We start from the raw sequence: 26976 nt of genomic DNA on the forward strand, positions 1-26976 counted from the left end.
AGTGGCAGGAAGGCCCTGCCTCCGGTAGGCTGTGGTGACTGTCTAGCGTCCTTTTGCCAATCCGAGGCAGGTGCAAAGGAGGTGCTCAAGGGTCTCGGGGTCGCCGCAGCGGCTGCAGGCCGGGTCTCTCTTTCCCGGAGTACGAAGGAGGCGGTGCTTACTTAATGGGCGGAGATGAAGACAACATCTTTGATTGGACTGTCTTGGACTTGATTGTTTCCTCCAGCAGGGAATCCTGGGAAGGCCCAGGCTTTATAACGCGAGCGTCGGCACGCTCCATGGATGCTATGCTACGACGAGGCTTCGACAGGCCACGTCGAGGCTACGTCGACGCGGCGCAGCGTCGCTAGACGACGCTACGGCACGCTACCAAAACGACATGTAAAATAAACGTTACTGTTATCAACTCCGGCTCCTGAACTCGACTTCTCCCTGAGGCCAGGCTGCTCCCCGGTCCTATGGGCAGACCCCCGATCACATCACAACCACGTGTTTTAAAGGAAGTGCCCACGTATACGCATATGAGGGCTCCCTTTAGGGATATACGTTAACATTTATTACCCTTCCCCCCTTCCTTAGTGCAGGGTAACCTGCTGGGATCAGCCCTGATTAACCTCTCTGCCTTTCTTTTACCCTTCTTCTTCTCTCTCTCTCTCTCTAGTCGGATACAACTTAAGAATTGTTTGTTGTTAGTCCAGTCTTCTTCTCCAGCCACTTCTCTGGGCTTCGTCTTTTGGCTGGTTCCTTTCCTGGGGAATGTTTGCCAAATGACCGAGATCACAATTTTATTTCGAAGATTATTCGTTTTCTATAGCCCTAAATTCCCCTTTTCCGCATAGCTTCAACATTTCAGTGAAGGCACCGTGTATATAAGCACACAAATAGCAGTGTATTTTCATCATGCCTTCTGTGGTTTTATCGGTTGCGTTTTTTAGTAGGTTTTAAATGACAAAGAAATTGGACTAATCGGAAATTTATCTTTTATTCTCGGCCATTCATTTCTGTTAGTAACTTGCTATGTGAACGAATGGCCAATAAAACAAAGAAAGAAGGACACTGTGATGTACATAGATGCGATTGTTCCAGAATTAAACATTTATTGGAACCACCTTGCTCACATGCACTGCCCCATTGAAGCGTTAGCACGAATTCAGGGCCCCTGGCTTTTCTGTAACAGGCTAGCTATGATGATCGAAAGTGCAGCTTTTTTGTGAACTTCACGTAGGGATTCTTTTTTTCTATTGTGCATCATCGCACACCTCGGATGGTACGTGGTGCAACACACCACACTGACAGGCAGAAGCAGGCGATACGCAACAGAAAGAAGATCTCTGAAGGCGGCTTTGCACCTTCAACAGGACTCGTGTTTAGAACTGCGGCACATTCTGGGCCCATGGCAAAACAGCACCTGTGCGTTACGCGCAACGACAGCGCTGCTGACTTTCTTGCGGGCCACAAGCCAGTGTATATATCATAATCATCACCCTGGAGCACCTGGAGTAGCATGTCAGGCGAATAGCCAGGCAAACATCTCCAGCTTTTCATTAAAACATTTCTCTCTCTCTCTCTCAGAAGTTCAGGGGAAGACGGCAGCTCGAAGAGATGAAATGTTCGTGAACACGCGGTGTGTCGCCGTAGCCGCCCAGGCAGCACAGCACATTGGTCCAATATTGTTTATACGTTGGGAAACGATGGCCCAATGATGGCCCATACAAACCACTATAAAACCAATGTTGGCAAGCCAGCCTACAAGGATGCCAATAATGGTCCATCTTTGCCAGCCAACATACAATATTGGTCGTGCCATTCTTTGAGGTTGGCAACAACGGTCCATGGTAGCCGATGTACATACAATATTGGCAGAACCAGGCCGTATGGATGGCAATATTGGGCCAGCTTATCCGTTGGTAAAACAATATTGGTTAAGTAATGGAATTAGATCGGATATATTGTCCAGTCCAATCTGACTGGTTAAACAATATTGGCGGCCAATGCTACGCGCCGGACAATATGTCCAGACTTACACGTTGTCGCTGCAATGTCTTAAACACTGGCAAGCATATGCATGATATATCGGCAAGAATGTTTTTTTTTTCCTTTTACCATCACTGAGTGAAGGTTAGCCCGAATCGAGCCACCACCTGCGCATGCACGCTAATATGAAAATCACTTTGTCCGGCATCCAGCGCACCTCAAAGAAGATTTCTGGTTACTTATCACATTGCTTTATTCTACAAATATTCTACAAAAGCCCCGCGTTACACGGCGGCGTAGGTATCACGCCGTCCAACTGGGAGGCTGCATGTTTTTACTAGCCCCGGACTCGAGAACAGCTATGGGCCGTCCAACGGGCCCGCGACGCAAAAGAGACTTGGTATTTCTGTTCCGACGTGGGAGCGGCCCGGTCGAGTCCTAATCCGAAACGTGCTCTGAACCCATTCCTTATTACGTATAACAACGCGATTGTAGATTACGACCCCGCATTTCTGAAAGCCAGCGGCCGTTTCGGCCGTCCGCGAGTGCCGTTTTCGCTCCTTTGCATCGCATATTTGCGGCGCTTCGCGCTCGGCGCGTTCCGAGGTTCGTCCGAATTAACCCAGTTGCGCCCCAATATGACCGAATTAACGAGAGTTCGGTGCCATTAAACAATAAACATGCTTGGCGGGACCAGAGAACACGTTGTAATTGTCTGATTTTCCGAAATAATGATTGTGGAATTAACGAGCTTTTACTGTATAAATATGGCAAAAACAGTCCATTGCTGTCAGTCAACAAACAAAACTGGAAATTCCATTCTATAGGAAAGGGAACATTGGCGCACACAGGGTCTTGATTTTTAAGTTGGCATTTAGTGTGGCACAAAATATATCAAACAGTTGGACAAAATTTGTTTTAGAGATGTTGAGCAATGTAAAATAAGTACCAAGTTTTCAAGTGAGTTTCGCGCTGCTGGAAATACATCTATGAGAAAGGAAACACAACACAACATCTCACTTTGCAATGCTTGTTAAAAGTTGTGTGATACAGCCAGCGTACACAACGCAACTGTATAAAAAAAACCCTGCCTTTACATTGATTGAAGCTATAGAATTCTAGTCTGCTTCGCAATGGGCCTCTGCGCTGGTGCGCCTTTAGCGCACGCGCACCGAAATTTTTCTGACGGCTTTATTAGCGGCGAACAATCAAAACATTTCATGTCACTTCAACCACACCACGCATTTTTGTGTTTGCTACACGACTGGTTGGATTACAGGATTGTAACTTCTTTGTGTGCGTGCTACAACGACGTGCTGTCCATGACTACAGTATCGCCCGCGGAATCTCCAGATGAGCGATGAGTTATGTTTGCACTCTCAACGCTTCATGCAACCAGACGTGTTGTTCACTTCGAACAAATGTTCTCGGTGATCGGGAGGCCGGAGAAGCCGCGCGACGCCATGTTTTGCTCAGGAATGTTACATCCTCTCCTCCCGGCAGTTGCGCGGGGGTGGCTGGTCATAAAACACTTGTCACTTGACGGCTGCTCCGCCCACGACGGTTCAAACGTGGCTCCGGGCTTTCAATGCTTTAGAAAACGAGAGGGTGGGGGGTGAGGAGATCGCGGGAGACGACGGCACCTCGGAAGATGCGCGTACGCGTTTCGGCCCCTTCTGGCCGGCGGCTATTCTTCGTCAGTCAGTGGTGGTTACTTTCCCTCGTTCGGGCTCCAAGCATCGGCGGGCGCCGCGCGCGCGCCCCTCAGTATTCAGTCAAGAGTCATCGGGAAAAAACAAAGTCGGATATCGAGACAGGATGCCGCGATTCTATGGATACGGAGATTCGACGACGATGCCACAGTGAGAAGGCAGCTGTCCTGTTCTTCATCAGACTTGATTGTTTTGACTTTTGAAGAGCGATCCGCAGATGAGCGCCGATGTGTCCTGACAAATCGCAAACTTTCCGCCGGATTTTTGTGTACGTATCGCGTTCAGTAAGTCGTTTCGTTCCTTAGTCGCATGTTACTTTCCGTGTTTTTCGTACGTGAAATATGTGCTGCGTTTATTAACGTATACATTACCGCGTACTTTCTCTAAAATTGTTACTTTGTGAATACCCATGTGGTGGGCTTTGCTGTGCGCGTCGAAGCAGGTTAGTTAAGTCCTCGCCCTTAGCGATGTTTCAGCATTTGCGATTGTTGTTTTGTTCTTTTATCGCGTTGTCGTGCGCCAGCTCAATATCCGTTTTTGATTTTCCCTTCGCCGCTCGTTTCGCGCAAAAAAATGATGGATCTGTAACACACAAATTTTCATTAGTTTTGAAGTTGTTGCAGTCTTTCAAGCTCTTGCCTCAGTTACCTTTTAATTAACAAATAGGCTATGAACATTCCGGTAGTTCAAGATGGTTATAGATTTCATCTGTGTCGAATGTTTGTTCGCATGTAGATGTTCATTTATTTCATTTTGCATTACGCTTCGCTTTTCACTCATTTCCTTTTGAACCTTCGGTGAACTGACAACTTAAATAAGCGCTAACAGGGAGGCTGTGTGTGCTTGTGAGGGGTCCCGTTTCCGCGATTTCTAATATAAGAGCGTTATCCAAGGTAATTAGTGTAGGTTCTGTGCAAGCGGTCAGCAGAACAAAGCGTGAAATGCGAAATTATTTTCAATACTTGCAGTATCTTTGCCATATGTATACATGCAGAATAAAGTTGTGTGTACTCTCAGCTTTTCTACGCTGATTATCCCTGCTGCTTGCCAAAAAGCAAAAGCGTGGGCAACATGCATTTATTTACGTGCACAAAAATCTACCTCATGTTAAACTACAGATTCAGTGAAAAATGTCGTAAAGATGTTGACATAGCCAACAAAAAGGCTGGCAAGAACAAGTGTGAAACGCTGAAAACGAAAGAACGATGGTGCAGCCAACGATAAAGGCTGTCAAAAAACATTGGAGCTGCCAATGTTTATACAATGTTGGCGATACGTACGACGGACAATGTTGGCTACAGCCATCCTTGCCATTATTGGCGATATGTTGGACGGACAATGTTGGCTCCAGCCATCCTTGCCATTATTGGAAAATCATTGGCATCCAATATTGGACCAATGCACATTTAGGTGTAGCAAACCCCCAAAAGCCAACGCAGGACCAATATTTCTTCCAATGTTTACCAACGTTGTTCCGACATTGGTCCAATGCCGGCGTGCTGCCTGGGCGGCGTTTCGACAAGCGCGGACTTTTCTTCTTCAAGGCTGAGGTTTCTTTACGCGCTAAGGAAATCAGTTGCAGCCTTCAAGGAGACAAGTCCGCTTGTCCGAACGTCGGCTCCAGCGACACACCGCGTGTTCACGAATTTCTCAACACTACAGTGACAGTAGGATAGGTCGGACTGCTCAGGGGCGAGAGCGAAATAAAGAACGAAGGCTGGAATGAATTAACACTGTATAGACATATCTGTTTTCGAAATTATTTTGCCTTCCCCGCCGACAGCACGCGCTCTCTTCGTCGTCTTCCTCCACAACACGTACGCCGATTTGTCCGGCGTGGGATGTAATAACGGATGGACAAGAGAACGAGTACAGAGAGAGAGAGAGAAAGAAAGGGAAAGAAAGACAGATACCAAGAGAGAAACAAAAAAAGAGATATAAAAAAGAGAGCAAGACAGAAAGAGAGAGAGGACGCGAGAAACAGAGAGAGAAAAATAGGGGAAGAAAGAGAAAGAAAAATGCAATGAGCAAGAAAGAGAAAGAAATAAGCAGACACAAAGAAGACGCAGAAAAAAGAGAAAGAGAAAAAGAGGAAGAAAGAAAGGAAAGCAAGGCAGCTGGCCGCCCAACTCCGCACTTCCTTCAGGCTTGGCACCACTAGGGCGAAGCTGCCTTGATTTTTTTTTCTTTCCTCACCCTTTACCTTTACGTCCTTTTCTCGAAGCCGATATCGGTGGATGCCCGCACTTCCATCATTGTATAATAATTTTTCTTGCTTTTCGAGTGCACCCGCCGTTATGCTTCTTGTAGCACCATTCCGGTTGTTTAGGCGAGTACTGTTTCGAATGGCTGAATACAGAGACAATGCTAATCAAAATACATAATCATGGTCTTTACTGTTACATACTGATTTTAATATTTCTGTAATCCCGATGAACTTCTTACGTTGCAAAATTTTGCTAATGTTCTGCAGCAATAACAAATGAAATAAGTAAGTAATTATTTATTATCGAGTTGCGTTTGGTGGCCTAGGGCATTGCAAAGATCTATGAGAGGGCGTCAAGGAGAGGCAAGAGGCTTTAAGGCCGAACCATATAGAGCGTTTTTGCCGGCGTTTTCCCGGCGTTTCGTACGCCGGCGTCCCTCGACGTCGACGCTACCGGTGACGGTGGCCGAAACGTCCACCTCTGGACGGTCCAGACATTAGAGTATATTTTCACACCCCTATTGGTGTTCTTACCATTAGCCCAAATTCAGTGGTCGTCAGATATCGTCGTATGTATGTGCACAATAGGATGATGACCCGTGCCACTTAATCTTCAATTACCGAAGTGTGTTGCTTTCATTTCCTATAAACCAGAGAGTTGTAGTATTTCTGTGCTTATATCTCGATATCTGATTGCCACGTCGCACGCGGGGACTCCAGATTAATTTCGACCAGCTGGTGTTCCGTATGAAGGGCACCCGATGTGAAGTACAAGACAGTTTTTGCATGGCGCCTTCATAGAAACACCGAAATGCTGCCGCCGCGGCCGGGATCGAACCTGGCGCCATGATCACGATCACTGAGCTGCAGCGGAAGGTCCACATTTCCCCGCTCTTTGTTATCCAGCCTAAAGTGCATATTTCCTTTACTTGTTCTGAACGAAATATGCGTGAAATATGCTCCCGATTGTGAGTACTTGGGAACAAGCGGCGTTCCCGAGTCCTCACAACCGTTTCTCCCAATAATTGAGAAAACGATACCAAAATGCCCGCATTGTCTGGCACACTCTTTAGAAAGAGTCTGGCCACCCAACCGCGCGTACCGAGCGTACATTAGTCAAGCTTGAAGCCGATCCAAGACCACACTCGGAGTCTTTCTTTTTGGCTGGCGCTGCACAGTTCCTTCGCCTGTTTGTCTGTGTTATCGTTTCTCGGGCAGGGGCGAAGGAATGTCCCAAATAAGGGGACGACGATGCGTGCAATGAGCGACGTCCGTCGAGGTCGAGTTAAGCGTGTTTATCGTGTGCCTTACTGGACAGCATCGTGACGGCGTCAAGAAGCACGAAGCTAATGCGGCTGCAAGCTCCGCTCGGTCAACGACGATGAGTAAGCGGTCGGAACGATTGCCCGCTGAGCGACCGACGGTCGAGGGCTCGGAAAGACCCAGCCGATCGCCTGCCGACGGTGACTTGGACGCGGACGTGGACGAACTCGAGCGGTTGCGCTGTTCAAGCGTGCAAACGGAGCAAGTGATCGCCGAGCGCAACCGACGCAACGCTCGGCAGCCCAGCGCCGGTTATCCGGGTTTGGCGTTCGGTGGCTCCGTCTTCTCGTCCAGCACGCTGATGCGCTTCAGGGTGATCGCCAACGAGCTGCACAACATCACCAACGTGCAGCTCAAGCGCGCCGAGGGCGAAGTGTCGGCGCTGCGCAACCGCATCAACGCGCTGGAGGAAAACCTGGGCCGCGAAGAGACCGAACTTCGCCAGGCGAGCCACGAGGTGTCACTCGCCAGGATGGAAAGTCAACAAGACGGAGACGACGGCAACGAAGGAGACGGCGAAATGTCGCTGCTCGACACTCAGCTGATCGAGTCTAAACTCAGGTACGAGGCTGTCGCGCGCCAAATCGCGCTTCTCGATGCTCAGTTCGAACCGACCAAGGCAGCAGCTTCGCCGTGTGGTGCCGAAAACGACTCAGTGGCGTCGACGTCAGACGCCGCCGCACCTGTTTGACTATACTGCTGTGTCTCGCATCGTCAACTACGGGGCGGAAATGTGAGCATGTTCTTTGTCGTGCGTGGCAACAGAGATAACGCTCCCAGCGCTTTTTAAGGTCAGTAATGTAAGGATAGGCTGGCGTTAAGCGGCATGTGATCTGTTAAGAATCCTACACCAGTTGGGGGTTTCTTTCGTTTGAACGAAGGCAGGTTGAAGATGGCCCAAAGTACCATTGTCGCAGCACCTACGGGTGACTCAATGTTTTATCGTGTGTGTGTGTGTGTGCCTTCCGCAGCATTATACCTGTTGTTAAGCTCCTAACTTCGCTCAAGTTCAGTGCGTGTTTTAAGTGCGAATCCCCTGTAGCACTGCTGTTAAAGTGCTCCCAGTAACTATCCGATCACTGCTGGAAGAGTATGCTGCCGCTAATAGTCGCTTACTTGCGACAGTAAAGTAAACTCACTGAGGCATATGTACTTGAACATGCAGCCAGTCGCACCCATGAAGCAACACACTATTACGCAGAATACAAAAAAAATCAATACAAGTATCTCAAAGTATTGCTGGGTATGTGATTGCAACCGTTGGCGTTCTAGAATTCGTAGAGCAATAATGCATTGCAAGTGGAGAGGTGGATTTGTGTGCAATATTTGTAGAAGGCAGCAAAGAGGCAAGGAATTGTATTATTTAGACAATGGAACATGACCTGCGTGTTCTTCAAATATAGACTGGCCATATCGCTTTGAAAACCAGTATGGCTAAATTGCTTAGCGATTGTGTCATGGTAGAGCACAGAACATAAAAAAATAAGTTGCTGTTATAAATGTTATATATATTTATTATACTTAAATTGACTATTTTATACGATTTTTATCTTAGTGACTGTTGCAATTGCAATAGGCCCATGTAGGATGATATGAATGGGACATCCTTGGCAGCATGTAATGAATATTACAAACTCTCTGCCAATGTTCAGCAGTGCTTGAAAAGCACACCAATAAGTGTGAGTCTCAAAGCATACTGTGCCCCTTTTTGCTGGTGCTTTATGACAAAGCAGCAGACTGTCCTTCCTGTGCTTTTAGTGGCGGTCTTTGTGCGATGAGTGCACGTGCAGATACTGCAAAACAAACATGTCAACTCAGCCTTACGCTCGTGATAACACTGAGCTCTTACTCTTGTTATCTACGACACAAACACTTCGACAGCTGTTTTCAGGAAAGCTCTATCTAGTGCCTGAATTATGTTGTGGCATCTGTAGATTACAGTATTTTCCTAATCCACATGAAGCTTTTTGACATGCAGATACTCTTAATCTCAAGTGTTCTGCAGCTGCAACTGGAGAAACCTCTTTTGGTAGGGACGACGGTGTCAGTTTTTATGATGCAGTCTTTAACATGGGGTCTGCTAGCCAAAAGCAAGTGCCTTAAGTCATGCCCTGTACACAGCCAGAGGTGTTTGAAATCTTTGAACAAGGAGATATTGTAACCTTTGTGCCTTATGTCACATATGCTCATAAAAGAGCAGTGGCCTTTACAGTGAACTGTGTTTTAATTTACATAAAAATCTCCACTTACAGTTTTGTTCAGTGTTACGTTTTGCGGCAGCACTTTTTTGGTCCACATCCTTCAGTGAGAAACACAACAGCTTTGTTGCATGTGTGGTTTTTTCATTTAGAAAAAAAAAACACCATTTTACGTGTACGTTGTTGTTGAGAACCTTTCTGCTATAGAGGCCACTAGTAAATGCCCCCTCTAAGCAACTAAATATTTGGGAGAACCATGATCCCAAGTGTTCTGTTAAATGGCGGAAAACAAATATGCAATCCTGTTGCGAAATTTACGTTAAGAGATGTTGTAAAAATTACGAGCGTAACCGCAGTATGTGTAAAAACAGGTCACTTTATAAACTCGAAATATCACTCATGGTAGTGAAAATTTTGAAATGTAGAACTGTTGGTGACTGAGCACAATGTAACATTGTCTTGCTCAATAATGTTTCCTGACATTACAGTGCACCCGATATATTTTGTATTTGCTGCTGTTAGGCAACGGCAGCTGTGTTACAAGCTGGCACATCTTTTACTAAACCTGACTGTGGACTCGTCATGCTCCTAAGCACTGCATGTAGCGAACAATATATTTCACTAAGGTGCAAGAGGCCAGTTGTTTGATCCTAGGTCACTTAAATGATCATGACGCCACATTTCAAACAAGCCCCTGTTGCGAGAATTGACCACATGTTGCAGCTGTTTTCATATGACATCATTCTAGAAAAACTGTTTCTGAAATTGGTTTAATATATATGAGACAATCAAGTGAATAGGGTAGACATGAGGTGATAATGCCTAAGTAGCTATACAAGGCTGAACATTTTGACTGTATGGGCATCAGGAGTCTTCCAGCCTAGTTTTCTTTTCCCTGCCACTTAAGGCAGCTTTGTAGTAATGTGTATTGTGCATTTTATGTATACCGCAAGTGCCTAATTGATGCTGTGCCTTGATAAACGTTGTTAAGGCTGTTGTGATGCTATTCACATGCAAAGTTGCACAAAGGAATTTGTTGTGAAGGATAATGAATGTTCCTATGTATAGTGCTGCTTATAGAAGTTTTTTAAACATGGAAAGTGCATAGATGTTTGAAGCCATGCAGTCACTGGGGGAATTTATAGTATGCATACGTGCAGCTTTTGTAGTGCACTTCTCGATTTTGTATGTGAAACCACACCATTGGTAAATTAAATCAATTTTAAAGTGATACCTATTTCAGTCAAATCTGTTATGTTTACTTATAGCATATCTATTGTAGTGATATATAATATATGTTTCCCACATCGATGCTGCGCTGTTCCAAAAAAAATCTGTGACTTCAGTCCAAATGTATTCAGCACGAAAGGTCTATGTTGCAGGTTTTTAGTCTGTTGAAAATTGGCTAAGTAAAACATACTCTAAAAGTAATCCTTTGTCACTGCAGCAAATATTCACGGTTTATTGTATAAAATATTTCCTCCAGTACTATTATGTAATAAACTTGAGCAGCTGTGATTGCACAAGATAACAGTTTTAGCCGAAGTAGCACTAAATTGCAGAGTAACACAGAACTCGTCTTTCTGAAGCATGGTAATGGCATTGTAGCGTTTTCTTTCTGTCATGCCGCGATACTATTTTGCCAGTCATGGTATATATACTAAAGACTGTGGCTCATATAAGCTGTGAGCATGGTCGATTTATGGAAGATGCTACGCTATTTTAGTACATTGATGGCGCAGTCTTGAGGACATTATTGACTCCAGAGTTTAAACTTTACAGAGCAGCTTTGATATCTTTAGATCTTTACAATACCAGTGGCATTTTCTGATTAGGGCCACATATATTAGTTCCTTACTTCGTACTGCCATCTACCTGTGGCATTTTACCTGGTCGGCAGCTCTCAAATGCTTCTGAGATTGCAATTCAGCATTGTGATTCTTGTGTTTTCTAAGTAGTTGTCTCACGAGTGTGTCATACAACAATTGTTTTCTTGTATTCTCTTGTCAATTTTAGTGTGGGCGTATGTTTAGTCGTTGTATTTTAGTCTCACAGTATGGGTTATGGTGGTGTTAACCACCAGAGTAAAGAGACACTAAAGGAGCATCATAAGACTAGATCGTTTGCTATATTTTTACACATAGCAAATATGTTGGCTTCACCAAGAGCGGAGGTTTCATAAACTAGGAAATCGTGCTTCACAAAAAAAAAAAAAAAAAAACACGACTGGCAGTGCCAGCTTAAAATTCCCTCAGAAGAATTCTTGGACATCAGAAATCTCATGAACAACTGATGGCACAGGCTAGCTAACTCCATACCTTGAGTATGTTTCAATGGGGACATTTGGGAGGCCTTTCTTTTTTCTCCTTTTTGTAGGAGTGCAGGCTTAGAATTGCAAAAATGTTGAGAGATAATTCACACAGTGCAGGGTAATGGCCATAAGTTTAACCATCATATACTGCATTTTACTGCGTCTTAAATGCAAAGCATTAGTCATGTCTAATTTACTGTTTGCCTTTAGTGTCCCTTTAGTGTGGTGGAGTAATGTGTTTATAAGGTTTTGTGCAAAAAGTCGCAAGTGGAGAGCTATTCGACCAGAGATATTGGCTCTCATAGGAAGCTACTAGTATGTACTCGCAACTCCAGCATGGCAGTTCAACCACCGTGGAAAATAGTGTTTTGCAAGCATTCTCACAGCATTGTGTAACTTTCATCAAGATAGTGAGGCAGTTATTATGACAGTTTATAGACAGCTGCAGACTACCCATGTCACTTGTTGCAATCTTTATTACTATCACCATTGAGCGAAGTGCGAGTCTACGCTCTGCGTAGTTATTGCTCTGTTACCGGGCATGTATTTTCTAATGGGCAGGGATGTTTCTCAGTGCTTAGCACTTTGCTGCTGCAGTGAATCATTGTACTCTGCAGAAACAATACTTGAGTCTTTAAATGTGGCTGAAATGGACGTGCAAAGCGAAATAGTTAAGTCCACTACAAAAATTTGCAAAATGCTTCATCATAATACAGTAAGAGGTGTATGTATGCTTGTATGCCTAAAAAAAAGCGTTGGTGAAGGATAAAAAGAAATAGGTCGCAGAAGTTCGGATTTATGCCCTTCGATACTCAAAGGAAACTTTGGAAGTCTGTTCACCTGTTGGAGGCAGAAAAAAAAAAAGAGATTAATAGCAGATTGCTTTAACATTGTAATGTGAACATAAAAAGAAACAGTGTCATGCAGCCATGTGCATATTAAAAATGGGATGTTTATATAGTAGTCTAGTATGAAAGCAAATTTTCATAGCGTTACGTAAAGGGAAACACAGAGAACTATTTACACTCTATTTACAAGAGCAAGAACACCCTATTACGAGAGTGCCAGGAGGCCGTTCGCTTCATCTTCCTTGTTGCGGCAACATGGTCTGTTCAGCGTATGTCAGTCGTATTGTATAGAGTTACCCCAGCGCCGAAACGCCGTTCCGGTGCCGTTAAATACCTGAAGTGAGCGACTATACTTGTATGTTAGACTTGTGCCTCGCAACATCACTCACAGTCATCACAGGTAAAGATGTATTGCATAGGCTAGAATGGTTGCATCGGTGTCATGATTTACTTGTCCATTCATACAGTTATGCATAGGCGTGCGCAGGGTTCCCCATTAGGGGTGGGGCAAGTTTCAGCCCCCCCCCCCCATTTCCACGCCCCTTCCCTCCGTTTTTCATGTCACGGCTGCCGAATTTAATTGGTTTGAAATACAATGCTTCTGTGTAAGGTGCAAGTTCTTAGTGACAGGCGATCAAAATTATCCATAATTGTTCACTAGTGTGATGTTTAGAGGTGCTAAAACCCAAAATTTATTTAGCTTCCATAGACACCTTTCTATGTGTAGCTCCGGGCAGCTATAAGCCTCCTAAATTACGATCGAATGAAGTGTGCTCGTTGAAAGTATTGCCGCGCTTTCCATTCATTCATTCATTCATTCATTCATTCATTCATTCATTCATTCATTCATTCATTCATTCATTCATTCATTCATTCATTCTCTTTATTTTCCAGAATAAAATGAAAACATTACATTCTGGATGGTCTCCTGGGCTAAAAGCTGTAATGAAACAGCTTGACTAGGGCCCAGAAGACCAATTACATGGCAACAAGTGACAGGTGAAAATATTTGCACGAAATGTAAGATATATCACACATGGTAAAAAAAAAAATATTTACAGAAACAAAGCATATAACAATACCCGTGTAAGCGTAACAGGGAATGATTTTTGAATAAACACATTTCTAACAACGAACAACACTAACAGAATACTCAAATTTATTTACAGAAAAGAAATTGTAATACTACAAGTACAAGAAAAAAAAAACAGCAATAGTACACCTGTAATTCTGGCAGTAAACTACACGAAACAATAATATCAACACAATATAAGAAAAGAAAAGCATGGTAGCTAATCATATACAACAATATACAGTGAAATGTAGTACAACATTAAGAAATAATTGAAATGTATGAATACATTAGTAATTCAGAAATATTTCACGTAATGTGTTTAGCGCAGGTTTATGTAAATGTTTATGCTTATTAAGAATACATGGGAGGTTATATTTCAATGAGTGAAGTTTATAGTCAGTGCGAAAGCGCGGTATAAGCCAGCCTCATACATTACGAGTATTGATAGCGTGACTGTTGCGTTGCAGTGCAGCGGTTAACTCGATAAATTGTTTAAATCAAGAAGAACATGTGTAAAATGATCGCAGGATGCGGAACTCGTACATATATTGGATTGTCGAGCCATATTGTAGTTTAAGGCAGCTAAATAAAGGCCGGGATAACTTCTAGAGCATTTCAAGCGCTACACAATAGCCCCGACAACTAAGGAATACTTCGAAATCAAGACCCCAGTGGCTGTAGTGGCTCCTTAAATTCGAGTACTAACGGTACACGGTGGTTGAACGAATGCTGAATCGATCAAGCACTTTACGTAAAACTCTCCGCTGCCGCGTTGCTTTAGCCGTGACGCACGTTGTAAAATTCTCTAACGTCCGAGTTGTAAGTTCGATTGTGTTTTGCACGCATTATCGCGCAAAATAATTGTGTGCATTCTCGCGAAAAACAAAAGAAAAAAAAAAGTGCGAGGCAAGGAAGAAGCCCTTGCGTAATGTTCGTGCGTGTGCGCCGGAGACCCCGTCAGAGCGCGTTTCAGCCACTTTCGCTCATGACGAATCGCTGTGCCGGTTCGCGAAGAAAGCGTGTCGCACTGCATGCACAAATGGACGCCCTCGCACAAATGCATTGTTATATGTACTTCCCCGTTTTCTTTCTCACTACATTTTTTTTGTATTGTTACGCGAACGTGTTGCTGGAATCCAGTAACAAACGCGCCTGCGAGCAACCGTCGTTTTGCTTATACCTCGACGGGTGATATTACTCGTGCGAGGAATATGGGAAGATGTGCAACAGCAGAAACGAAACTCCTTTCCAAGCATGGAAATTTTTCGCTCCACCTCTGCGTGTTCTTTTGTAATTATTATTATTATTATTACGTGCATTTGTATTGGGCAGTGCGAGCTGGGGAAGAAAGCTATCGAAGAGCGACTGATGTGAATGTTATATCGTCTACGGTGTTTTTGAATATTTTGTATGTATATAAAAATTTGCATTAAATATGTGTGAAAGTGCGACTTGTGTTTTTCTATTCTCTCACTTACAACGCGCACGGAACTGAAATCGCATTGCTTGTTTTTTTCTATTCTTTTTGCTCTATCGTTGCATGTGTGAGAGGGAGCGAAACATATAATACTTATGCAAAAAGTACAATCTAAAGAGCACAAATGAAGAAAGAAACAGATTGGTCTTTTTATTTCGTCTACAGAGCGCGGCTTTCAGCGTTTTGTGAATCGATGATATGTATTCCGGCTGAGGTGTTAGATGTCTTCATCTTGTCCTCTAGTACGCACTGAGAATGGCAGAACTTTGCATAACACCATGGAAATTAAGTCAAATCTGTTCTAGACCTAACTGTTACAAACATGCGCCAATTGACGCCGATTTCTATATGATAACTGCTGCATTAAAAGGGAGTCTCTTAGACGGGAGACCTTTAAAGGGGCATGCGGCTTCAGTAGGTGGAACGTGTGACGACAGGGGGCGCGGCAGTAAGCATGCGCATGCGCGCAGCCGCCTCCGACATTGCACATCGTTTACAGAAACACTATTCCGTCTTGTATGAGTAGTGAGTGCGATAACTGTGTCTTGACCGTTTCCATTGTGTCGGCATGTAAAATATTTGGGTCCGTTTTTCGAAATTCACGAGACCTGATGCTTCTCGGCCCTCTTCGCGGCCAAGTACTCCTGTATCTCGAGCCTCCTGTAGTGCTGGTTCCAGTTGGCGGACACGACTGCCAGATAGGCGCAAAAGTTGACCAGTACGGTGACGAGAGTGAACCAGGAGGCGTCGGACATGCCCAAGGCTTTGAGATGGAAGGAAGAGGGAAAGCAATAACTCGGATCACTCTACAAATACAAGCATCTCCAAGAAATGTCTACGATTTCCTCTGCACTGCGTCATGCAGCTGAACCTATACCGCTTATATATGCCTGCAAACTTACCCCCCCCCCCTATCTTTAAATTAAGGTCTGTCACAACGCACAGACTTAATACAGTATATGAGAATCGCCCACAAAAGCGCACTATACGCCGCTCTTCACAACGTTTGTAGATATACACCTATAAACGTTGGCTCTGCATGCGTTCCCACGCTCCGTGACATTATAGTTCCTAAGGTAAAACGCCAATATTTGAAAGAAGTTCACCTCAGCCATATAAAGTCACGGAAATGAGCTGGATCAGCTGCATGTTTGAGCCGACTGTGTGTATTCGCGGACTGCATTCTCATATAGGCTGTCACCGACTATATATAGTCTCAAAGTGTCCTAAAACATGTCGACCTTATGTCTTAGGCGCCTGCTTTTACCTCTGATGTTCTGAAAAAGGTATAAGGACAAAAATGCGGGTGGGGGGCGGAGGTACTGATTGCATTCAACGAACTTCGATGACGTGTTATGCTAATATTAGAGACCCACAGGCTCTCCTAAGCCAAAAAGAACGTTTTAGCCTCATCCATGTAATACACAACATTTCCATATAAAAGTAAAGCGCGATGTAATGGCAGCGCGTGCAGAAACTGTAACGTCGGATTTACTCTCTCTCGTATTTATCTATAATAGTATAGAACCTCGGTCTGTCTGGCGTTCGTCAAATTACATCTATACACTTAATAATACGTTTCTATATAACGAATGCAAGGGACGTACGCAGCCTGTGGTTTTCTTTATGTGAAAACAACAATTGCATTCGATATATATGTATATGTATATAAAAGGAAGATAGCGCCGTTATTGCAGGGGGGCGCTGGGCAAGCGGGAAGACGACAAAGACGAGGCAAAATAAGAACAGCCACGGAAATGACCTGGAGCAGTTGCACGAGTACTATTTGAGCCAGACAGCGTGTATTCGCGGACTGCATTCTCATATAGGCTGTCACCGACTATATATTGTCTTAAAGTGTCCTGAAACATATATCCCTTGAACATGAGGTAAGACAACGCAAGCGGAATGCCTTAGCATCAAACGTGCATATTGTAACCATCACTGTAATATAGCATCAAATGTGTATTATCCACATCATCGACTGGGGCTCTCCTGCTGTGGCAAGGACGTTGAAGCGTCCATCTTCATGTCCTTTGAGAGTATCTATATATAACCAATCGGCAACGCACGCGATAAACCGGACCTCGGGGGTGAACTTGCGGAGATAAACGCGCGCACAGAGTGCCACTAATCGCGTAAATAAACAGATCCTCTCTAGCGCTCCTAATCATTGCGAACAAAAAAATTAAGAGCTCGTAGCGGCCCCGAAAACTTCAATTATTTAACTCAAGCCGAGTGCTTGTTTTATTTTGAACAATCCTTGCACTTCATCGCCGAATGTTGCATTGCCATTTATGACGTAAGCACCGGTACCCGTTAGCTGAGTTATCGTAGAGAACCAAAGAAGCTTTCTATGTATCACCAGCTGCGCGGTTTTGTGTATGCCTTCCGTTACTGCACCGTCAGTCCTATAGATATACACTCGCATGGGACTGGCGCAGATGGATGCTAGCAACACAACTGGAGCTGTGGCTATATATGTGGCCGTCAAGGAGTATAGGCGTGCACCTCGAATGCGTTTTCGGGCTATAAATATAGAGCACGGTCTGTGCGCACTTATGCGAACCAGCCGTATGATTGTGAAGTCTCGGCGAACTTAATTGCTTTCGTCTTCCCTGTGGCAGGTGCATGCGCCGGCACACGCGGTGGAAAAAGATATTCCTTTTGTTTCCTCTTCCTCGGCACTCTAGATAGGTGGTCTAAGTTGAGCAGGTAAAACCGTCACGGCAGTGGTTCAGATGATTAGCAGCAATTATAGGCCGAGCCTAACAGTCTTGCGTTTACGCCCGGCCATCTGAATGGTCCAAGCGCCCGCGTTATAACTAACGAAAAAAAAACATAATAAAAGAACACAGCAGTTACTGACCTCGTCTTTTCTTTGCCTTCTTCACTGTAAGCGCCGTTAGGGGAAAAAAACAAACAAACAAACAATGACATAAACAAAAGACGTGGAATATCTAAGGAGCACTTCAAAAATATACGAATGAATGCACACACATGATGAAATAGAACGGGAGCAAGAAGCAGTTAAGACGACAATGTAACTGTGCCGTCTGGCAACAGTAGCAATCAGTAGGTGTTGCACAAGACTACGGTATATATACCACGCACTTTGTGACGCGCCATTGATCGCGCAACTTCGTCCATGCGCATCTTGTAGCTTTTCATTGCTAGCTTATCTCGCGGCTGCCTATCTATGTACAATAACACCATTACCACGTCTGCGGTGTTCTATATGAATGTATCGCTTGCAGCCTTGCACGTTATCAGTGTCAGAAATTTTCCTGCCATGCATCTTTTCGCCTAGTTATACAACTTCATCATCTTTGCCGTAATTTGTGTGGAGCTCTTAAGGGGACACTAAAGTGAAACAACGAATCGGTTTATATCGATAAATTGTGCTCTGAGAAATCTAATGTCATTAATTTCGCCATCATAGGTTTATTAATAGAAGATAAAATCAAGTTCAAAGTCTCATTTTTAGATTTCGCGCCAAAATCTCCCCGCGTGACGTCACGGATTTCAAAGCGTATTTATCGTATTTTGGCGCCATTGGCTCAACAAAATTACCCCAAACTTGGTATGTTAAGTCTATGGCCCCATCAGAGGACAATGTACTTCATTTTTACCGATTAGGAACTACGTAGTCCCTAGTAGGCGCCGTCAAAACATATGACGCCACGGCGAATGGTGCGGAAACTTCAAGGTGGCGTCGCCACCCACATTTTGTTTTTGCGCGTTTTCTCGCTTACGAAGCGTCTTCTCGCAGCAAGCGTGGTGTTTTTGGTATCGTGAAAGAGCACTTTACTAATATGAGAAAAATCGTTTTGCTCTTTAGTGTCCCTTTAATGGCGGAAATGAAATGGGCATGACCAAGCAGCACAGTCGAATATTGACATCCGCAGTGGAGAAACGTACAATAAAATGCCCGCAAAAATTTGCTTTCCATGTTCGTTTTATTACATTTTTCATCGTGGTGTAAAACACAGAATGTATTGTAAACATATCGAAACGGCTGAAAGGTGTATGTAAACATATAACTGAAAAGCTGATTCACTTATTAAAAACAATCGTGTTTAACAAGCGGCTATAGGCATAGATCTAGTTTCCTACAATACTTACTAGAGGGAACTCTGGCGCTAGTGTCTATGGGAGCTGCAACGCATGGCGCTTCAGCCAGCATGGGAATGATACACAAATTTGTCTAAACTTCGTTCTTTCGGCTCCGTTTGGCTGCGCGTCGCCTGCACGCTTTGTCGCAAAACAAAGCTCAGCAAAAGTCAGCAGTTCCACTTCACCGCTTTAACTTTTTTAGGCTCACCAAATCAAACCTGGTCACGAAGTTCACAACGGTCTATTATTTTATCCGAAGCGAACGCCAAAACACAGCAATAAACAAAGCCACAAGTACGTTTGAAGCCGCAAGCACGAAGACTAGGCAAATTTGTGTACTGCCTATCATTCCCATGGTAGCTGAACGATCGCAGCGCCAGAGTCCCCTCTAGTTAATTTTAGGAAACATATTAAAAGGTTCAATGTTTAATAAGCCGACGTATCGGCCGGAATGTGGTATTCCTCTAGACGAAATAACCAATATGCAGAGGATAAGAGCCTTCCACAAAGAACGAAAAAAAAAAAACAAAAAAAAAAAAAACGGAAGAGTACAAAAAAAAAAAGCTGCCGGAATTTGGGGGATGTTATCGCCTTGCAGCACGAAGAAGAGAACAGAGTGGGTCAGGGAACAAACGTGTGTTTAATAAGACATCTTAGTCGAAATCAAGAGGAAGAAAAAGGGCGTCGGCAGGCAAGTAGCGAGAGGGCAAGCCTAATAGCTGGTCAAGCAGTTATAAAGAGGTTAGCTTTATGATACGAATTGTGTTCTCTTTTACACGAATACCTATTGCGCCGAGGTCATGCATTAGTATTGCGTATAGTCAGAAAAAAAAAAGGAGTCAGCAACCAGCTCAACAGGTATACTCAAGACAGATCTACATATTGACATGTTAATTCGAGTGCTAGTGTTGTAAATGCTATTAATGTCAATTAACTAGTGTAATATCCTATTGACTTATGGTTCATAATATACATTAGTTGGCACAGTTAGTGCGGCGAACTTAAAAGAAAAAAGAAAGGCTTTGCAAAAAAAGCGGCGAGGCCTTGCGGTACCTCGCGAAACCCTGTGGATAGGTTCCCAAGAAAAGAAAACTATGAGAGAGGTACGAAAGGCAGGCGCATTAGTGTACATTCGAGCGAAGTAGCTGGCACAACTGGCTGACGGCCGTCATGGCTGATTTAAAAAGTGAAAAGGAAACATAGCATCCATGATCGAATAATTTCACGCCAGAACTAACTCCACCAGGTGCAAGACTTTGTTGTTTATATAGAGCATGTCGCACTTGCAGCCTACAGAGACGCCATAGACAGCCATCTCCGAAAATTCTCCAAATACGGTAACAGTGCGCCGAGACGTTGATCATCGTATTCATTTGTGCTTAAGCGAACTTTTGTTTATCGCACTTTTTGTTTACGTGTACGCGCAGTCCTCGTGTCTGTCACACCAGGCTGCCATCAGCTCACAATGACCCGCGCCCATCAGAGCATATAGTCCTCTGGCGCTCAGGTATACCGCCGTGCCGTTATTATTACCGTATAATTCGAGGTGTCCCATCTTGACGCCCATGACAGTGCACTCGTAGATGCCCGCGTCGCGTTCCTTGAGTGGCTTGAACAGAACCTCCTGGCTCTCGGCGCTCAGGGACACGCGGCTCCACGTGGGGCGAAGCTTAGAGCCGTTGTGGAACCACGTCACTGCTGCGCCGGGGCCCAACACGCTGCGGCAACGCGAAAGACTTGATGGATACATCGAGGTTGGTCCGCGAGGCGTTGGCAGAAAGCGGGTATGTGCCAAGCAACTCCTATAGCATAGCATATATATCCATGCATAGCAAAGGAAAAGGACGTGCGGGTGAGGAGGAGCGATGTGGAAGTGAGGAGGAAGGAAAAGAGGAGGGGAGAGGGTAAACATTGCATAGCCTTGTATAGTATAGTTTAGCAAGGGGATGGGAAGGTAAGTGAGGCTGAGGAGGAGGGAAAAGAGGAGGTGAGAGGGTAAACCTTAGCATAAACTTTTATATAGCATAGCAAGGGGTGAGAAAGAGAAGTGAGGGTTAGGAGGAGGCAAGCAAATAGAGAAATAGATAAAGAAAGAAACATGAAAGAAAGAAGCAGAAGATGAAGAAACCAATCTGCGTTCGCCAGGTGTTGGCGCTTGCTTGGCAGCTCTGCTGTTTACTCAAATTGCACAGGCGGGGAAATGGCTCTAATTTTTTTTTTCGCTCCAGACCTAGAATCGCGTATTAGTGAAGTCCAGATCAAATGTTATGTGCCTGCTGGACCAGAAGGTAAGTTCACGCATAACATCAAGGAGGCTGATATATAGAAGCACTGTCTTGCATTCTTGGTTCTCGCTTCTTGGTTCTCGTATACTTTGGGCGCTACGTTGCACGACGAAACTTATCCGTTCCCTGAACCGGGGTTAGGCTGACAAGGCAGAAAACTCGCCCTGTATAATAAGCATAGTTTGAACGTGCGGACAGGCCCGCAATTTAAGCGCGTGTTAGGATAGCCCTGCCGGTTCAATGAATATTTGAAACTGTCAGCTCGTGGCCAGTGCTAGCGAGAGACATGCAATATAAATACGCGGTCACGTTGGAGACGCAGCACAGGTCCATGTCCAGTTTACACCTGAAACTGCCAAGTTCTTTTTTTTTTCATGTACATATTTCCTCGTTATATACCTTGTGTCGTCTTAGAGACCATCAAACCACCATCGCCGTCGCCTTCAGCTGAGCCGGTTTCGTTTGTAAGAACATAAGTTGTAGCAGAGTCCTTCAACATTGAAGGACTCTATAGTTGTAGCTATGCAGGAGATGCATCACTCACTGGCACACTCAGCTGTAGATCCTACGTTATTTTTATCGCGATACTTCTAAAATTATTCGAACTAAAAAAAAGTGCTTGCACCTTTCGGTTTTTCATGACTAAACGAAGAGGTTTCGCAGGCACGTAGACAAAATAAAAAAAAAATCGCACCACGATCGCCGTCGCCTTTAGCTGAGCCGGTTTCGCTTGTATAGTAGTAGTTTTGCTATAGTAGTTTCACGTCCTGGAGTTTGCTTATTTACAGAAACGGGCAATCGTCAGCTGTCACATCGTGTACTGAAGGTGAGGGATTTGACGCAAACCAGATCAATGGATGCGCCCGTAACGTCTTTCGTCAAGATTTCGTTAACTCATCATGTAGGCGCGCATACACATCTTCCAATAAAGCCCACGCACTCAAACGTAAACGCATTCGACAGTTTTGCTTTTTCATATATGGCTTTGTCATTCATTCATTCATACAATGGCAACTCTCATTCATAGAATGGCAACCCATGGGTGTGGCTGCAAAAGCCACACCCATGCTTTCCGAACACGGCGATCGCATTCCGACAGGAGACAATGCGAAATCATTCATAGATTGCATATGCTTATTAAACAGCGCTCGGTTGCCAAAATTATTAGAGAACTTTCCACCACGGCTTTCCTCGTAGCGCGTGTGTTGCTTCGGAACGTACAGTCAGTCTCAAAAGTTTATGGACAACGGGACACAAGAAAAAGGTGTATATTCCCGCTGCTTCGGCAGGGAGCCTTGAATTTAGATTCACGGCGTGTTCTTGAACGCGCTAGCAAGATGTAGTTTCATTTCAACCTAATATAATCACAAATTGCTTTGAAGTTCAAAGTTTTCTCAGACCTAGTGGTCCCTAAACTTTTGAGGCCAACTGTACACGTGTATGCGCATGGAAGAACTAAGGCGTCTTTAGAAGAACATGGGGGGTGCATGAAGGCCCCCTGTCGTGCGCAGCGGAAGGCGAATGGCTGCACCGGCGCTTCGGTCTTGCAGACAGTAGTGGAAGAAAAAAAGAAAAGAAAGAAACGTAAACGCGCAGCTTGCACTGACGTCACTGTGACAAGCGGGGCGTCGCAGGCTTCCAGGCGGCGTTCCAAAAGAGTCATTCACCGCCTTGCGCACCAAACAAAAGAACAAAAACAAGCAAAAGGAAAAGCAAACGCGTGATGAGCATGCACACAGAAATGCTGACGACGGCAAACCCAGCCGGCGAGCTTTTAGTATAGTTTCAAGCTTAGCTTTTATAACTCACATATTTTAGCGTCGTACGCAGAAAACCCGGCGCCGGCGAGCGTACAGAAATGCGGCCCTCGAAGGTGCGCCTGTCACATACTTATTTGTGTACGCGCCGTTTTCCAATAACTGATGCTCTCTCGATCGTGGACTTTTCAGCGATCAAGCCGTTTCTGATAGGGCAATTTGATCTTCTATCGAGGTGACTTGTCATTTCACGTGGTAACATTTCATTGATGCTTGGATATGAGCGCATAAGCGTTGTTGATGCCTGTAGCGACTGAAGTGTTGCGCTGCTAAGCACATGGATGAAGGTCCAATTACCAGCATGGAGGAAGGAAAAAAGGTTAAGAGGGAGCATTGCGCAACTCTAAAGAAAGAAAGAAAGAAGGAAAGAAAGAAAGAAAGAAAGAAAGTAGTACGTCAGTCACGCCTACGCAAAGCTGTGCTTGCCCCCCATCTTGCATATAGGGCAAGGGCACTTTACTTTTTTTTTTTTTCAGTTTCTATAAAGAATACAGTGATGCCCACTGTCGACAGTGGACGCGATCCGGCCACCTGTCTTTCAGAGATGCGCCAAGTTGCCATATAGTTCTCGAAGAGTTATTCCCGACACACGAACATGCACTTGTTTGTCTAACACGTTTCAAGACAATGGAACGTGGGAGCACGTGAAGTGGATATGTGTTCCTATATTCTAAATGTTGGGGTTTAACGTCCCAAAACCACGATATGATTATGAGGGACGCCGTAGTGGAGGGCTCCGGAAATTTAGACCACCTGGGGTTCTTTAACGTGCATATAAACTGGGGATGTGCGAATATTCGAAATTTAGAATATTTTCCGACTAGTGTTTGCTATTCGATACGATTCGCACTGGAATTTTACTATTCGAACTATTCGAACTTCCCAAAAACAAATATAGTCATCGTCCGATATAAAGTGCCCCTTCAGATTTTCAATATGCTTCACCTCCTTACATTCTCATATTGCGGAAAAGCTGCTTTTCAAGCTCCGTTACGGTCGAACTTTGCCAAGACACAGTCAACGTCCGATTAAAAGTGGTCCCTAGATTGTCATTATGCTTCACCTCATTACACCACGGCATTGCGGCAAAGCTGTCTTTCAAGCTCCGTTACGGTCGAACTTTGCCAAGAGGGAGTCAACGTCCGATTGAAAGTGGTCACTAAATTTTCAATATGCTTCACCTCATTACATTCCCGTATTGCGGCAAAGCTGCCTTTCAAGCTCCGCTACGGTCACAAATGTATTAACTCAAGAAAACGCTGATTCCAACATGGAGATGAAAGATGTGGCAGAGTTGGGGGCTCACTTAATGCTGTTTCTGGCCTGAAATTTGGGCAGGAAGTCCGAAAAATTGGACGCCGAAGCTTTTTAGCATCCAAAATTTCAGATGTTCTTATATATCGACTTCTACGTGGCAGATTTGGAACGCCGGACTTGAAGGGAGCGCACCCTTGTCCGCCACATCAGTTAGGCTTCCACAGAAGTTGAAAGAGGAGGAGAGACTGAGGAAATGACACCTTTGCCTATCACGTGTAAAGTGTTGTCGGCAACAGTTTGGTTGCACCAAATCATGTACATAAATAGAATTCGGCCTCTAAATTGCCTTATTCTTGATAAGACAACTATGATACACCACCCCGCCAGTGCTTCATCAACCTAGCGAAAAGAAACTTTCATGTTGCTATCTCATAAGAATATGCTTAGGAATCCTCTCTAACTTTTTTTTTCTGCAGTTTCGCTTCGAAGTATTCGAAAACTATTCTAGAAATATTCGAGAAATATTCGATTCGATTCGCACTCACACTTCAATATTCGAATTCGCTTCGCACCCAAAATTTTGCTATTCGCACAGCTCTAATATAAACCTAAATACTTGAGCCTCAAGTATTTTCGCCTCCATCGAAAATGAGGCCGCCGCGGCCGGGATTCGATCCCGCGACCTTCGGGTCAGCAGTCGAGCACGATAACCACTAGATCACAGTGACGGGTTTCCTATACCCTGGACAGATGAGTTTGATGTTCGTTCCCGGTCGTTCGACCCTCTTGAACTCGGAGACGTCCAGCTCGACAGCCTCCTCGTCTTCGGCCTTCTCGATGCTCATCTGGCCAAAGAAAGACTTGTTGGTCGGCGACATTGTGTGCTTGGCCTGGAATTCTTCGTCTGAAACAATGCCCAGACCAAACACAGGTATTTCAGATGTCAAATGAAAAAAAAAAAAATGACTGAGGTTTTAACTCTTGCAAACCTGGTTATCACGAGCGAAAGTTATCCTTGGCTTGGTTTCGCAAAGACTAAGCACACAGTCTTTCATTACACTTTCGTCTGGTCACGTGGAACCGCAGCGGCGAGGCTTCGAGCGAGCGCAGCTGCGGCACCTCTCCCCAGCGGGTCACGTGGCGTGACGTCATGCCTGCCACACTAGCGCTCCGGTAGCTCAAGGTCATTGCGACGCGATGAATGACCTTGGGAGACGGCATAGTTGAGCTTTCGCTCTAAATAAACAACGAGGTAAGTGAAGCGCACTCATTACTTCTGCGCGAGTTGCCGACACTCCTTCCTACTGCAGTGTCCTGTCCTGCTGTACAGTTTGTTAGAAAATGAAGCAGTAATCGCTTTATGTTCTCACTTAAATGTCGTGGCATATCCCCTCAAATGTCCGGAATGAAATCATTTTCCCAGGATAGATCTTGCCTGTACATTATACATATGTTTTAATTAGAGTGCTGCACATCTTTGCTTCTTTTACAGCGAAAGCTGTTATCAGATCACAACAGCAGTGGGGTAGTAGTAAGCCACATGTAGCATCAACAAAGTGCACATAATGCCTTACAGATGTGTAGCGGGTATCTCGCTTATCCACAGAAAGACGAATAAAGGCATAGTGGGTGCCTCCCTACTTCACAGAAATCATGATTTGTGGCAAGTGGATACCTTGCATGTGTACTTGTATTAGTTTCCCCAAGAGAGCTTAGAACGGGCTCTAGAAAGGCCGCTCTTCCAGCTTTCGCTGTGACCGTGCTGCGCGCTCCGCGCAGGCCTGGCGTTTTTCTGTGTGTTTTTTCTTCTTTTTTTTACGTTGAAGGAAGCGAGCTTTACGAAAGCTTGACGTTGACCTTTAAATGATTTTTTTTCCCTCTACTGCCAGTTCTGACGCCATTAAGCAATGTTACTCTACACATTCTTTAGCAGGGTAGTCTATCTTTCTCACAGACTAGCCATCGCTGAAAAAAGCAGCATGTGGAACACGAGTAAAGACATTTACAATGTACAGTAAGATGAGCTACTGCAGCGTTACTCATTTGCCGAAGCTTATTTTTACGTTGTCACCTTTTATGCAACGCAGCGAAAGGACTGCGGAAATCCGACCCACCGCATGGCTCCTGGCAGTATTCGGTTTGAACGAAGTCCGGAAACGCGAATAGCTGCCGAGACATCGCGTACCGGCGTAGCAGTGCGGACCTGCAGCTTGGTCCCATCATCGGCACGGTGATGTTCAGTGCAACCTGTGGACGGTGAATCAAGCATCGATCAAGGTTTCGCAGCATATTAAGTATGCAAGCAACGTCATAACTCGGCATATCTGACGCGTAAAACTATTAAAGGGACACCTAAAGTGAAACAACGAATCGGTTT

At 44.7% G+C, this 26976-nt stretch overlaps 2 protein-coding genes across 3 annotated transcripts; one reads left to right on the forward strand and one right to left on the reverse strand.

Annotated features, from left to right (window-relative positions):
- Positions 1-7051: 7051 nt before the first annotated feature.
- LOC119383420 (uncharacterized) lies at positions 7052-14483 on the forward strand. Its single transcript, XM_037651539.2, has one exon. It carries the CDS (start codon positions 7274-7276, stop codon positions 7904-7906), a length of 633 nt encoding a protein of 210 aa, XP_037507467.1. The 5' UTR covers positions 7052-7273; the 3' UTR covers positions 7907-14483.
- Positions 14484-14724: 241 nt separating this feature from the next.
- Positions 14725-26909, reverse strand: LOC119381753 (uncharacterized). Of its 2 annotated transcripts, XM_037649518.2 has the most exons (5): positions 26714-26909; positions 25341-25503; positions 20774-20958; positions 17994-18017; positions 14725-15887 (listed from the first exon to the last, which is right to left on the reverse strand). In XM_037649518.2, the coding sequence occupies exons 1-5, from the start codon at positions 26886-26888 to the stop codon at positions 15724-15726; spliced, it is 711 nt and encodes a 236-aa protein (XP_037505446.2). In that variant the 5' UTR covers positions 26889-26909; the 3' UTR covers positions 14725-15723. The 2 variants fall into 2 exon arrangements, with proteins under 2 accessions (XP_037505446.2, XP_049268464.1); XM_049412507.1 differs by lacking the exon at positions 17994-18017.
- Positions 26910-26976: the final 67 nt, after the last annotated feature.

The sequence above is a fragment of the Rhipicephalus sanguineus genome, chromosome 2 (assembly GCF_013339695.2).
Source record: "Rhipicephalus sanguineus isolate Rsan-2018 chromosome 2, BIME_Rsan_1.4, whole genome shotgun sequence".
In the NCBI taxonomy this organism is placed as follows: domain Eukaryota; kingdom Metazoa; phylum Arthropoda; class Arachnida; order Ixodida; family Ixodidae; genus Rhipicephalus; species Rhipicephalus sanguineus.

Bases quoted from the DNA above. Each gene is read 5' to 3' on its own strand.
- LOC119383420 (XM_037651539.2), top strand. From the start codon at position 7,274: ATGAGTAAGCGGTCGGAACGATTGCCCGCTGAGCGACCGACGGTCGAG.
- LOC119381753 (XM_037649518.2), bottom strand. From the start codon at position 26,888: ATGCTGCGAAACCTTGATCGATGCTTGATTCACCGTCCACAGGTTGCA. The intron at 20,959-25,340 runs GTATAGGAAACC...GCGTTGCCGCAG, and splicing joins ATCAAACTCATCTGTCCAGG to CGTGTTGGGCCCCGGCGCAG. The intron at 15,888-17,993 runs GTCAGTAACTGC...TCCATCTCAAAG, and splicing joins GAAGGCAAAGAAAAGACGAG to CCTTGGGCATGTCCGACGCC.